This window comes from Passer montanus, unplaced genomic scaffold (assembly GCF_014805655.1).
Source record: "Passer montanus isolate IOZ18808 unplaced genomic scaffold, ASM1480565v1 scaffold27, whole genome shotgun sequence".
NCBI lineage: Eukaryota > Metazoa > Chordata > Aves > Passeriformes > Passeridae > Passer > Passer montanus.
In genome coordinates this window covers 10,517,757-10,531,843 of record NW_024367372.1, presented here as the reverse complement: position 1 = coordinate 10,531,843, position 14,087 = coordinate 10,517,757, and the positions used below count along the sequence as shown (strand labels likewise).

The 14,087-nt window shown below is 34.7% G+C and overlaps 1 protein-coding gene across 5 annotated transcripts in view; it reads right to left on the bottom strand.

Moving 5' to 3' along the window:
- TTC7B (tetratricopeptide repeat domain 7B) overlaps positions 1 to 14,087 on the bottom strand; it is a 102,913-nt gene that overhangs the window by 76,902 nt on the left and 11,924 nt on the right. For all 5 annotated transcript variants that reach the window (XM_039712632.1, XM_039712627.1, XM_039712629.1 and 2 more), the window contains exons 3-5: positions 12,048 to 12,178; positions 11,121 to 11,242; positions 607 to 685 (exon numbers count right to left, since the gene is read on the bottom strand). In XM_039712632.1, the coding sequence (XP_039568566.1) occupies positions 607 to 685; positions 11,121 to 11,242; positions 12,048 to 12,178 (332 nt within the window). The remainder of the gene's footprint in view (positions 1 to 606; positions 686 to 11,120; positions 11,243 to 12,047; positions 12,179 to 14,087) is intronic.

Below are 14,087 nucleotides of genomic sequence, written 5' to 3'. Positions count from 1 at the left end.
AAATTCAAAGATTTTACATCAGGGCAGTATAAAGAAGGCAAGATTTAAATTTGCATCAGAATTGGCAGCATTTCCAGTAACATTTCCCAAAAACAGATGTGTAATGTTTAAGTCACAGACAGCACCATAAGATCTGCATCTTCCATCTTAACTCATACTATAAGAAGCCCTTCATATTTTCTATTAAAATTTACAACATGATCCCTCTCCATTGAAAGTCTATTATTAAATAATTTTAATATATTAATAGCAATCAGTTATTGACTTAAGAAATCACTTACCTTCTTACTACTAGTTTGGAAGTTTTAAAGGCCCAGTATTAGGAAATTAATCTAGGATATTTTGAAAATAATTACGTGACAGTAAAAAAATATAAGCCTCTACTTTTTATTAATAAAAGATTCAAGCTTCTGACAATATAAGTAACAAATCTTCATTATTTTGTTTTTATGGTTTTTCTTTAAGAGGCTTTATAACTTGATAGCCTTCATCTTTATATATGCTGCATATCCAACTATTGTCTCTTAATTCATCCACTATATTTGTGCTTTCTCTGCCTACTGAAATTCAGATGCTACAATAGGAAAGTGGGTTAATATAACTTACCATTCGCAGGTTTTGTGTAGTTCTTGTTTCGACAGCTCTTAGTAACTCTCTAAATCTACCAACTCCTCTTGTCAAGTTCCTGTGTATAAACATAGAATTTGACAGTACTCCAACTTGGATGAAGTAACACCTTAAAATATTACTCAATAAAGTTGTTAAAATCCATGCTACCTTTTTTTTTTTCCTTTCATAGCCTCATTGCCTTCCTGTGAGATAGATATATAGAGATATTTATCTGGGAACCTCACCACTGATTACTATAACAACATTCCCTGACAGCTTATTGAAAAAATAAACATTTTCATGATCAGTAGATAGATCAAGGGAAAGCAAGGAAAAAAGTAAGAAGCAGCCACCTCAAAAAGAAAAAAGACAAAACAAAGTTGTTCTCATTGCTACAGTAGTTTTAGTTTTCAATTACATTAGGCTTCAATATAAACTTTGAAAAAAAATCCATTTTAGCTGTCCCTTGACACCTTAAAACAGGGAGACTAAAAATGAGTAAATCTTGTAACACTGAAAGCAATACAAAACATAAAATTTTGAACTTCTTTTCAAAAAGATAAGAGCACAAACACTTTAGGGCCCATTCCGTGGCCAGAAGACAACTGGGGGATCAGTGTTCTGTCCTTGACTCTGACTTGTTTTTCGTGGCTTCTGAAACCCAAGTTTCTCCGTCTACACTTCTCCCACATCTGCTTCCTAAACAGCTTTGGCAGAGATTCAAGACCATCTGAGGCATCACTGATATTTTAGCAGGTCTGAACTTTCTTCTCAAACAACAGATTACATTGATTGGTCTTATATCTTTACCTTTTTCTCATCTCTTTATCAGTCGTTTGGAGGTTTTATTGTACATAAAAGCAGTTGAGGATATTCTATTTTATATTAATACAATTTGTCTTTGAACAGGTGAAGGATTGGGATAGCTTTAGGCTGTCCTGAACAACAGAATTCTGTAACGTGAACGCAACAGATAGGACAACCATTTCACTATTTCAGGTTTAGTTACAAAAGAAAATTATTTGATCAAAAGTGTATTTTGTATTAAATCATTGCTATACATCATATGTTGTCTTAAGGTGTGATGTCATGTGCAAGCTGTGTAGCATTTACCCAGACATCCAAAAGAGACAAGAAATATTACATATTGTGTAAGCTTTCTGTAAGTAAAAGCCCTATTGCACTGCGCTATAAATCAGATGTTAAAACTGCCTTCTTTAGTCTGCTGTCTGTATTTAAAAAGATGTTTGAAATACTGACTTTTGAGCTGCAACTCGGTACAAATTCAAAAAAAGCCAGCAATTTTATAGACATACTTTCTTTCAATTCAGTTGCAGAATATCTGAAACTAGTGTTTGATGCAAGACATCTTGCTATAGGACTGTAGAACTCCCATCACTTCACCTAGAGACCTACTCATTTATTCTACTCTTCAGATTACATGACAGCACTCATCTCTGTTCTGTTTTACATAATAAAGGATTATCAGGATATTTCAGAAACTTCAGTTTCCACACATCTTTCACTAGCACGGAAATCACCTTTCATCAGCACAAATTCACCTTCTAAAATACTTCTTTATGAAAGTTCATTTTAAAAGAAGTAGCATTCCCAAGTAACAAAACCCATATGAATAGTTCAAAGTTATGCCAAAAAATGCCACCAGTTAGCTAAAGAGAAATAATCACCAGTCACACGAGACACAAAAATTGTTTGTAAAAGGCCCACACACTACAGCAGAGTTTGAACAGAGACCAGCTACTACATGCTAAAGAAAATTCACCTTGTGCAAACATCTGCATGGAAACAACTGTGTGAAAAATTATATTAATTTATACATTTCAAACAGGCAGCCTCAATAGCTGATGACTATTACACCAACTTCATACACTAATAGGAAGGACAGAAAGTCATTAGGCCAGATTTCAAGAAAACCTCCAAACTCATTTGAAGCTGGATACATTCAGCACTTTTGTAAAGTCAAAATACATATCATTCAGTAATGCCACGTTCCAAATATTTTAGAGACAAAACCAGTCCACTGGAATCCCAGCTTTAAGTCGTCTGGTCTAAGTAGGTATTTCTCATGAATGGAACTCTCTCTCAAAGACTGCATTGCAAAGTCACAAATGTGTGCTTACAACAGGATTTTAAAAAAACAAAACCAAACCAAACAGAGCAGATTTGCCACAAAACTGAAATGCTCCCTGCAAAATTGTTGAAAAAGTGTTATGAGCAAGAACTTGTCAGCTTGAAATTTTATTTTCCCAGTGCGGATGAAACACGTACTATGTGGTAGAACTTCAAATCACAACAACTTCATTAAATTATAGGAATTGGCATTTTTTCCATGTGATGTTTATGTCTTTTGATGCGTTATAAGAACAATAGCAAAACATGTTATGAAAATGCATGCAACTTTCACAAGCCTTTGAACACTTCATGACAGGTTACTTTCAGTTACCCATTACAATTTTTTAAGCATCTGCAAGGGACTGAAACTTGTGACTGAAGTTCTACTGTACCATGGAAAAAGCAGTAAGATTGCACAAGAAAAAAAGCATTTAAAATAGAGAATTAGCTTTTGCTTCATAAAGCATTTAACAGTGATCCACTGTACACATCAACACAAACACAAAACAGATTTGTCAAGCATCTTCTACATGAAATTTACTAAAAAAAAAAAGACCTTAAAACTACAATCTAAGTCACCCTAAAATTTAGTTAAATGCTTTCAGAGACAAGAAATGAAGCAAAATATACCATTAATAATATGGTAGATCTCCACACCACACTGCTTTTAGCGAAGTACATTTCCTGTATTTGTTAACAGTTTGTAACATTGAGAAGAGTGGTGACTGCTCTGGTACATGGTTTTCCTTCCTAGCCTGGGACACACAGAGCTTTTACCTGCTTTTCACTAGGATGTGCTTTCATGTCAGCAGTTCTCCCTGTGCTGATGGAATGCCAGAGCAAAAGAGCACATTAACTTAGACAGCAATGTCCCACAGTGTCTGTAAATGACTTTGAGATCACCTCCTTTCAGGGACAAGGAATTTTAAGGTACATTAACATTCACTTGGAACTGACACGTTTTCAGTGATTTCAGACAAGACAAAGACAGCCCACAGATGGACACTGACAGTAACATACATGTGTGTTTCTATGACTGCCTCCTGCCAGAACATGCTCAAATCAACTCCTTCGAATTGTATCTTCCTCGTTTTTAAAGACAATTAGAATGTTTGCTGCTTTAAATCTTCAAGAAAAAATACCCTACTTTGACTCTTTAAGAAGCAATCTGCCAGTTAGGCTGAGAACCAAGATTTACTGAAAGTCTGTACAGACATGCCCTTAGGGCCTGTGTGCATCCTTGTGTCTATATATTTGCACCCTAAACCCCAACTGCTTATGTCAGAACCTAATTAATTATTCTGATACAAGATCAGCTTTTAGGTTCCTTAAAAAATTTCAGTTTAGAATAATGCAAATGTCTTAACCACACCTATACAAAAGTGCTCACTCCTGAACAGAGACAGAAATTAATAACTGTAGATATGATACAAGCAAAGTACAGGAAAAAAATTAAGGGGCACCAAGGACAAGCTTTTGAGGCAAAATCAGGAAACCTGTACTACAGGCATGAAGGCCAGCAGTAGCAAACTTTAGGCACAAACAAATTTGTCACCATCACCACCCAGAAGTTTCTTGGTTTTAAAAAGTGTGTTTAGCATCAGACAACACAGTGCTTTGGCATTACTGGTCCAGATAAACCTCACTCTCACCAATGCTTCTTATTTTTGTTTTAAACACACAGAAAAAGTAGAAAAGAATAAAAGAAACTGCTCAACAAGAAGCAGTCTATGTTTGAATGATCTTAGGATAAAAACCCCAAACACTATTCCTTATAACAAAATTTGTGAGATCTAATCATGATATACTCAACAGAGACTAAAAAAGGAATGTTTTAAAATTAACCTTAGAAATGTTGGTAAGATTAATTTACTCTGTACTTACAGCATGTTTTGGTAATATCTTCTCAATTACTAAGAAGGGATTTGTTTGTCAAGCATTTTCTTTATGCTTCTCAGTCAAAAACACCAAATATTTAGTCTACCACTGCCTTTTAATGATTAAAAATTTAATTAGAATAAATTTTTGCAAACTGAGCGATACCAAACCTCACCTGCTCTGCAATTTGGCGGCTAAATTGTCAATGCTATTCCCATTTAAGTGAGAAAAGCATATCCAGAACCATGCTGGTGAATAGGCTGAGCTACTTATCCTGTCCTATTACTTCATTGCTGAGACTTACTATATCACATTTTCAAAAATTCGTCTTTTAAAAGAAGAGAAACCAGTAACAATAAAATCTATAGGGCTTGACCAAAGGGATGAAACAGAAGTTGTTTTTGGAATTGAGCTCACTTCCACTTTCTCTTGTGCTTTATCTGTCTGTATTTATAAACAGAAAAAAGAAATGCAATGTTTGTAAACTCATAGGTACACTGCAAGTTTTAAAGTGTGGGGGTTTTTCCTCCCAAAAATTCAAATATGAAAGGAAAAAAAGGAATTATTTTAAAGGTAAGGAGTAAGGGCAAGTGAAACTCTTAATATGTATGCCAATCAGAACAGTGACATTTCAGTAACTTCAGTATAACTGACATATTTACAAAAAATGTAACTACTGAAATCCATACACTCTAACTATTACTTTTGGCTAATTAAGAGTCATTTAAACAGTATTAAGGCCAGAAACAATTTCACATTAAAAGAAGTTACTACAGAAGCAAAAATCAAGAAATTTGACAAATCAAGAGATTAATTCTTAAACTGTAAGAGAACATCTCAATACCGAGGTATGCAATTTACCCTACTGCTTTATATAGCCCTACAGAGATGAAATTTAAAAAAATTTAAAAGGACTGCAATTCTATAGCTCACTTCCATAACTTTATTAAAGGCCTGACCAAATGGACAAGACTACATACTCTGCACAATGGATGGTGCTTTGGATGATTGTGACTAAAGTCTTTGTTCTCCATCAGGTTTAAGAGGGTGGAGAAGTATAACTTCCACAATTAGAAAAACATCCTGTTAATTGTTTGGATACCTAGCTATGAGAGGCAACATAGTTGCAACTCCAGACAGCTCTGTTTTCCCACTCCTCCTTTCATACTTACACTTTCAGTACACCCACAATATTATATAATTTTCACAAAACATTAATTAACACTGGGCATTAATTTCTGAACAAAATGTAGAAAATCCCTAATTTGTTGCCAGAATCTAAACTGCTCTTTTTAAAAGTCCACTTAAAAATTATCATGGCATACTTCTTATTTTATCCATTGTTACCTCATGCAGAAAGAAAAATCCCAGATATCTCAAATTTGCTACAGAAGATCATGTTTGTTTGATGCTTGAAAGTTCTTAACACATGTTTGAGCTTATAAATAAAACATCTTCAATGTGCCATTAGAGCTACACAAGCCTAAGTATTTGAAAGAGCACAATCAAGCAGGAATTCTGGCACTCATGCATTCAAAATGAAAACACCTGCTGCCTAGACTGCAGCTCCTCTGGTATTTAGTCCATCTAATGGTTCACGACCTGAAGAGGAAGATCCCATCCTCCCCATTCTCATCTCTTAGTGTTTGTTCTCTTTTTCCACCATTCTTCCTTCTTGGTATCTTCCTACTCTCACTTGCATGGTCCCATCTCTTTTTCTGACAGCCACACCAGCCGTTATCACACCTTCCAGTGAATCAATTCTTCTCACCAGAATGACAGCAAGTGATGATTTCTTGGACAACAAAACTCCACAGAAGAACCAAACAAGCACCTGAACCAGCAAAAGGCAAACAAGGAAATTGCACACTAGGAGGGCAGGAGGAGGGTGGGTCTGGGGAAAATGACAATAGCAACTCCTCTGCAGAGTGAAAAACATGAGCATTAAGTAGAACAGTAAAATGAGGATTTTGAGGGGAGCAGGGGAAGTGTACAAAATATTAACTCCCCTATTTGAGCCTCCAAGACCATTTTGTTTGCCAGCCATCCCAATTAAGCACAAAACCAAAACCTTCAATCTGATGCTTGCAAATGCAATCAACAGCCACTGTCAGCAAGACGTGGTACATGGCCTACAAAATGCCAAGTATCTTCTTGGGAAAAGTGAGCTGGAGTCAGAATTCCAACTGCAAACTGTTAAGAGTATCAGTCTTGAACATCAACTCAGACACCAACATTACTCTTTCACTGTTCTTTGTACAACTAGTTATTACAAAAGTGGATAAGATTTTGAATAAAGTAATTTCTTAATGTTTATATCCACCTTAGTGTTCTGTGTAACACTGCCAGGTTTCCCACCTGTAACTTCACAATGGAATCTTGTTTTCAACTCTTGAAGTTAAGACACAATTCTGAGCAATAAACATACAGTAAGGTTTGAAAGAGAAAGCATTCATAATGGATGATTTTATCTTGAAGATCTGAGGGAATAATAATTTTCCCTCATGCTCAAATAAAGTTTTATCAATAAAACTAACAGGTGAGAACAGTATTGGAAACAAGGATGAGGAAAGCACCTGATATGACAGACAATGAAGTATCCTTTGAAATCTTATTTTTGCTAGGAATCACAGAGAAGTTATTTTTGTTCCTATCTTGAATATATTCCTGCTTTAGCTTCCTAACCACACAAACATGAAAGCAAGCATATAGAGAACAAAGCTGTGTTGAAAACTGCAACAGAAGTGATTTTATTTGCTTTCCAACACAGAGCAGTGACATTTTACATATAAGAAATGTGATACTTTGTAGGATTTCAATGTTTTCATTTTACTTTCTATTCTTTACTTAAACACCAACTTGTTTTGAAACTGATTTAGGATGTGCAACAGGATTTCAAGAGATGCAAAGTGATGGGTATCTAGCACTATATTCTCATACAGCAGAGAGCAAATCTTACAGGATCTTCATGTGTATATATGTCAAGCATTTACATAAATCCTTTTCTCATGGATTTCATCCCTGTAAAATCTCTGTGAGCACTGTATGGATATACATGTGGAACCAAAGCACCTACAGACTGCCTCCCATCCACTGTTCCTCTCTAAACAGAAAGAGTGCAGTGTTCTTATGCTATTTCTGTTATATGTTATAGTGAAAAGAAAAAAACAGATAAAAGAAATTCTACATAGTTAAGTCCCATACTCTAAGGAGGTCTTTTGCTGTGCTTGTCAAACATTTAAAGTCAATATAAATCAATTATCTTCATTATAAGAAAAATGACAAAAATTGGTTGATTTTTTTATTCCTTTTTTTCAGGACTAATTTTCTATGAAGAATAAGCCTATATATAAGAAATAACTTCCTGGAGGAGACTAGAAATGTCTTGTTTCACCATGACAGTGCCAGCAGAGGTAATGGCCCCATGAGGACCATCATGGGTCCATCTCTGGGATCCTCAGGGTTTGAGCGAGTATGTGAACCATGATGGAGACTAGACCAAACTGCAGTCTGGATCCAGAGCAATATCCTTGGAGGGAGTAAAATAAAGGAGAAGCTACAAAAATAGCTCTGAAAGCTAGGTAAGTCTGATTTTCACATTATGGCCTCCTGATTTTAGACTTCAACCAAAATGCCATTTTGCTTCAAGAGCATACATTTCCAGTATATTTGTGAACATTACTACCTCAAAAATAAAAACCAGACAAAATCAACTTGTAAATCTCACAACACAAATACTAGGATAAAAGAAACACAGGGTACCTAAAGAGCTGTCCTTTCTCAGGGGCATTGTACTTGAAAGTTAGCTATGTTAAACACCAATGTCAAAGTTCCTGTGCTCACAGCTTTTCTTGGAAAAACATCAAGACTTTGAACTCCTTCAATATGAAATTACAAAGCAACTACTGTACAAGTTATGTAATCAGCCTTAAAGCACAGAATGCTACATTTCAGAATGTTTTTTAAAAACACACAAACCCTACTCTAAGTTTTAGAACAACTTCTTCAACTTCTTGTTACAATTTCCAAACTAAAATGTTCCTCATCTCCCAAGTGAAAAACGGGTATGTAGTTTGTTTCTTTAATAAAATTCTGTATGCTTCAGAAGAAACCATTAATTTCAGTTTTGTGTCTTATTAGCACTAAACTAACACTTTTCTGGTTCAGACCATTTCCACTTCAATTTCTTTTTTTTTGTTTAGCTAATTGCATTTCCATGTATTTTCAAAATACCACCACTTAGCAGAAAGGCTAAGTTAAGTTTCAAGCACTTCCTAGTTTTTTTTTATACAAGATAATGCATACCTGAAAGATAACCACTGAATCCTCTACAAAATCTTGATTATTCAACTTAAAAGAAAATCTCTGTACAGTTAACAAATGAAAGGGAAATTTCAAGTAGATCAACCAACTTAATAGGTAGGCAGCAATACTGCCTATGTTACTGTTGAAATTATGGTCTTCCAGCTCATATAGAAGTTATTTTCTTTTCTGTTTGAAACTGACACATATGTATGAAGATGATTTTAGATTACATTCAAACATGAAGCATGTTCCAAAGCTTCCTGGAAAAATCTCACATCTACTTTCTGTAACCAAACATCAGGAGGGATGATACGTTTAAAAATGAAAAAAGACATCCTTAAAATAGATTTATTAAAAAGCAGGCTATAATTTATAGTATATATTTGAAGTTCTCTTCAGTACTGGCAAACCCAAGTTTAAAAATGAAATAAATAAAAAAGCAATCTCTAAAAGCAGCCACATAACAAGAAGCCTGGAACAATGACCATATTAGGAAATATTGCAAGACCTGTGATTGACTGAATTAAGGAAGGAAACTAAAAGATGTAACAGTAGGAACATGTAAAATAATTATTTTCACAGACCTATTTTTCCTAACACCTTGCTTCATATCATACCACAAAAACAGTACCACTGGCCTACAGAACTGGAAGAAGAAACTCAAAATTATATATATAATGTGTAATTAGTTTATAAACTGCAAGTGACCACTGTACTAAAGACTGAAAAAAAAAAAAAAACATGCTTGTGTAGGAGTTAACAAGATCACTAGGAAATTCACTGTGAAGAATTAAAATGTACACGGAATAAAATCACCTTTCAAAGCTCACCCTTGATACAGTCTAGGAAAACCACTCCTGTCTGGATATTCCTTAACAATCCACTGCATGACTTTTTTTGTGCAGTTGCTTTTTGTTTTCTTCATTAATTGCAATCTGCTATGTCTCCTGCTGGTTGTTTTTACACAAAACATGTCAGATTAAATGCACTATTTCCATCCCTGGCCTTCAATCAAAATTCTTCAAAATGTGGAATTATTAGCTTATTCTTAACCATAAGAGACTGCCACTGGGATTTTGGCAGTAACTGTATTTTATTTATTTTTTGTGCAGACATGAAAACAGAGATCTTATTTTTAGTTCTGATAAATGAAAAAAAATTAGCTTTGAGAACATTCCATTCCTCCTGCAATTAAATTATGGAAACAGAACTAAATGGTAAGTCTCAGATCATGTTATTGCACTACTACTTCAATACTTTAAGAAAGAGATTTCAAAAGTGTAGTGATCATTTCCATGTTGAAATTGCTGAACAGCTTAAAACTCAGGTAGGTTTTTTTTTCCCCTACCTTCAGTACATAGAAATCTCGAACTCTTTACAGACACTGCATTATTTCCTTCATCTCTCGTTTATGTACTCGAAAGAATAAGAAACATTTTTTGGTACAAAACAGGAGTCCCATCAAAAGTTCCAGTATTTCAACAAAATCACATTTTCCTAATGAAATAAGAAGCCCCAGACACAAGTTTTTAATCTATGTATTTCAACAAATCTCAGAAATGTACTTAAAACCCATTTGTGCTGAGTTTCAAAGTTCTTCAAAATGGAGAGTTGTATTCTTTTTCTTGTTCTGTGTGGTAACTGAATTTATTTTTAGGCTTTTAAGCAAAGCCTTATTTAAAATAAATTATAAAGGAAGTCCCATGCAGAATCTAAAGGGATCTACAGAGCAGGAACAATAAAGATTGTATACTTGTATACATACTGTTGATCTTCATGCACATTTATCCTGCAGCATAATGTTAAAATAAGTGATAACTGAAGAGATTTGGAAAAAAATTACAAAATCAAAATTATAAATATCAACTGTTTCAATATGTTGACAATCACTCTTTAACAGTGTTCGATAGTAAATTTCAAATAGTTAAAGGTTAAGGTACTTTAAGTTCTTACATTTAGTAAGCAAAATTATAAAATGCTTTCTGCTTAATATACTTTGACTAAACAATTTTCCAGTATGTAAATAAATACAATATGGGCAGCCTTAGTATTTTAATCGAAATGTTACTACTTTATTAATAAGAGACCTCACAATTACAGAATCCACAATTGCAAAAAAATTATGCCCAGTTAAATCACAAATACAAAACCTAAACTAAAAAAGTAAACACAATAAAAGAAGACTCAAATCTCACCCATTCTTGAAATATAGAACATGTGCTCTCTGAAGTCCTGTTTCCAGGAAAAAACCAAGCTCTTGTTCATGTGCAGTGGGCCCTGGCTTAGGGCTTCTGTTTTGTATGTTGGCATTAATTACCTAAGAGAACACAAGAAAAGGGGGAGGGAAAGGTATCCAGAAAAAAAAAAAAACAACAAAAAAAAACCTTAAAATCAAAGTTTGGGTACTTTTCCATGGAATCTAATATTTAATATTGGAGAAATCTTTGCCATTTGTTAGTGGTGGCTAATAGGCCATTTTGAGCTTTACCTCCATTGCCACCTAAATATAAACCCTTTTGTTCTTGGCTATACTCTTAGAGATAATAAAACTCTCTGCTGCAGAGAGAAGTAAGAAGATTAAAAGCTATCTCCAGAGTGATTTCCAAAAAACAATTCAGAAATAATTGTATTACATCAGCATTAAGAATGCTGTCAAAATGTAATCAGCTTTCAGTGGTGCACATAGTCTACCAGCCACTATAAGACAATAATAAAACAGCAAAAACCCTCAGAAAATAAAAACCTGTATGTATTTTTTTAAAAGTATGAATTACTTTTCCCCCATCACATCAGTTTTCTTTCCCCTTTCTTCTGTTTTTCATGACCCTAAATGTGTCTTATAACTCCTTCAAAGACAGCTGTCAAGTGACAGGCCTGAGGCTTGCAAGCAATGGGTGTGAAAGAGGATCAGATGGATATTGCCAGCTCACTTCACCCTGACAGCATCCACAAGCCACAGAACACAGCCCCAGGTGCACTGCACTTTGCCCAAATGTACCTCAAAATCTAAATAAAAAGCAATAGTGTATAACTCCTAGAAATAAAAGGTGACACAAATTTCTTTTAAAAAGGCATTTTTATCAATCTTTAAATCTTCAATTTAGAACATCACCCCAGCTTACCCTTTCTATCTCCTGAAGGTACAGAAGAGCAATATCCCCAGCCTTCTCATAGCATGTGACAATTTCCTGTTCACGGTCCACATGGAGATTGCTTGCTGAGGAAGATATAGGCAGCTTCTCGAGACAGAGACCTTGGGAGGCAAAAAAAATGCAAACAAAGCATTAAAAACTAATGTCATAATATTAATAGCTAAAACATATTCCAGGTTAAGTCCCTTTAGTTCAGGGGAAGAAACAAAGGAAATGAAGGCAGGGTCCCCTAAAACAGACACAAATAAATACATAAATAAAAATTATTCCTCCTTAATAATTATAAATCCAGAGCAATTTTTAAAGCAATTTTGATTTAAAAGGCATTTTGACAATCTACCATGAAAAATATATAGTGTCTTTCTATACCAGTTTTACATTACTATGTCTTCAGTTCTCCAAAATGATCATAGAAACCAAGGTACAGCACCAAAAAGCACTCAAGGTAATATTAACCCAGCCACTGTGCAAGACAAAAGTATCTACAAAAACAAATACATTTAAAATAATGTGTTAGGAAGTGTAATTTTTGTATTAAAATTTAGAAGAGGTAGTTAACTCTCATCAAGGCCATGGAAGCCTTTTTTGCTCAGGACTTACCCAACAAATACATTAAGTGAAAAAAAAGTGAAAGTGAAAAAAAAAATCTTCACTTGTCTCAAATAAAAATCCAACTCTTACTAATCAATACTAACTCCTACACAAGTCACTTCCATTACAGCTATTTTCAAGATAATTAAAGTGCTGGAAAGGATCTTGAGAATATAAATCCATTTATCTGATGGAGGAATCAACCAAGCCCTGACATTGGTCCAACCTGTTCTTAAAAGCTTTTGACAATAGGGATGCCTTGGCCTTCATATGCAAATTACCACAGAGCTCAACTATTCTCACAAATAGTTTTTCTTCCTAGTTGTTAAATCTCCCTCTCTAGATTAATTAATTTGATTCATCCCCATAGAAAGGTCATTCTGTTCTTCACAAAACACTGCAAGTTTCAGCATGGTGGCAATAACACCAAGGTCATGGGTTTGATCCTCCTATGGGCATTCATGTACAAGTTGGACTCCATCTGATCCTCCTGGGTCCCTTCCAACTCAGAATATTCTTTGATTCATCTAGAGAGAGAGACATGCTCACAAGAAAAAATATCAATTCTCACCAATTTCTCTTTTTATGCTTCCTTGACAGCTAATCATTTTTATCTCCTCCGGACACTCTCCAACTGGTGACTGACAACTCCAACCTTTATCTCCTCCGGACACTCTCCAACTGGTTACATCTACCTGGACTCACTGTGCCAGAACAGGACACATGGCTCCACTTGGAGGCCTCAACTGCACTGAGCAGAGAAGATCAAAGACTTCCTGGTTTTCATTAGGGATACTTTTAAAACAAGGATTAAAAATCAGCTGAACTTTAGTGCTTTCCCTTATATATTAGTAAAAATTATCTTCCATTTATGATCTGCAACAGACCACCAGCTCATTTCCTTCAAGCCAACTATTTCATCTTATATTTATTTGAATAATTAATTGCATTTGCAGTAGCGCTTTCCACATGTGAAGAGATTTTTTCAGGTCATTCTTCCAGCTTGCCAGCAGTAAATGCTAATCCTAAAGGGCCTTCAACTGCTCCCACATTATTATACTCCACAATTTAAATTACTGTATTCTCTACTCCTTGTTGAAAGATTTGAGAATCCATTGCTGGAGAAAAAACAAAAAACATCAACAAAACACCTAGTTATATAGAGGGCATATGTCTGTAGAATGCCAAGTAGTACAAATCCAGTTTGGAGAAGAGTTTATCAAAGGATTTCTGTCAATCAATATTGTACAGTCAGTATAGTATGTTTCACTACAATTACAAAAATAACCCAAAAATCAACTTAGGAAGACACAGCTACATAACCTGGAGTTTATTTATTGATAAACTCAGAACTGTGAAATATCTGTGGCCTCCAGATTATTTCAGAACATCTATTAAGTTTCAATCTCTGTACAAGGG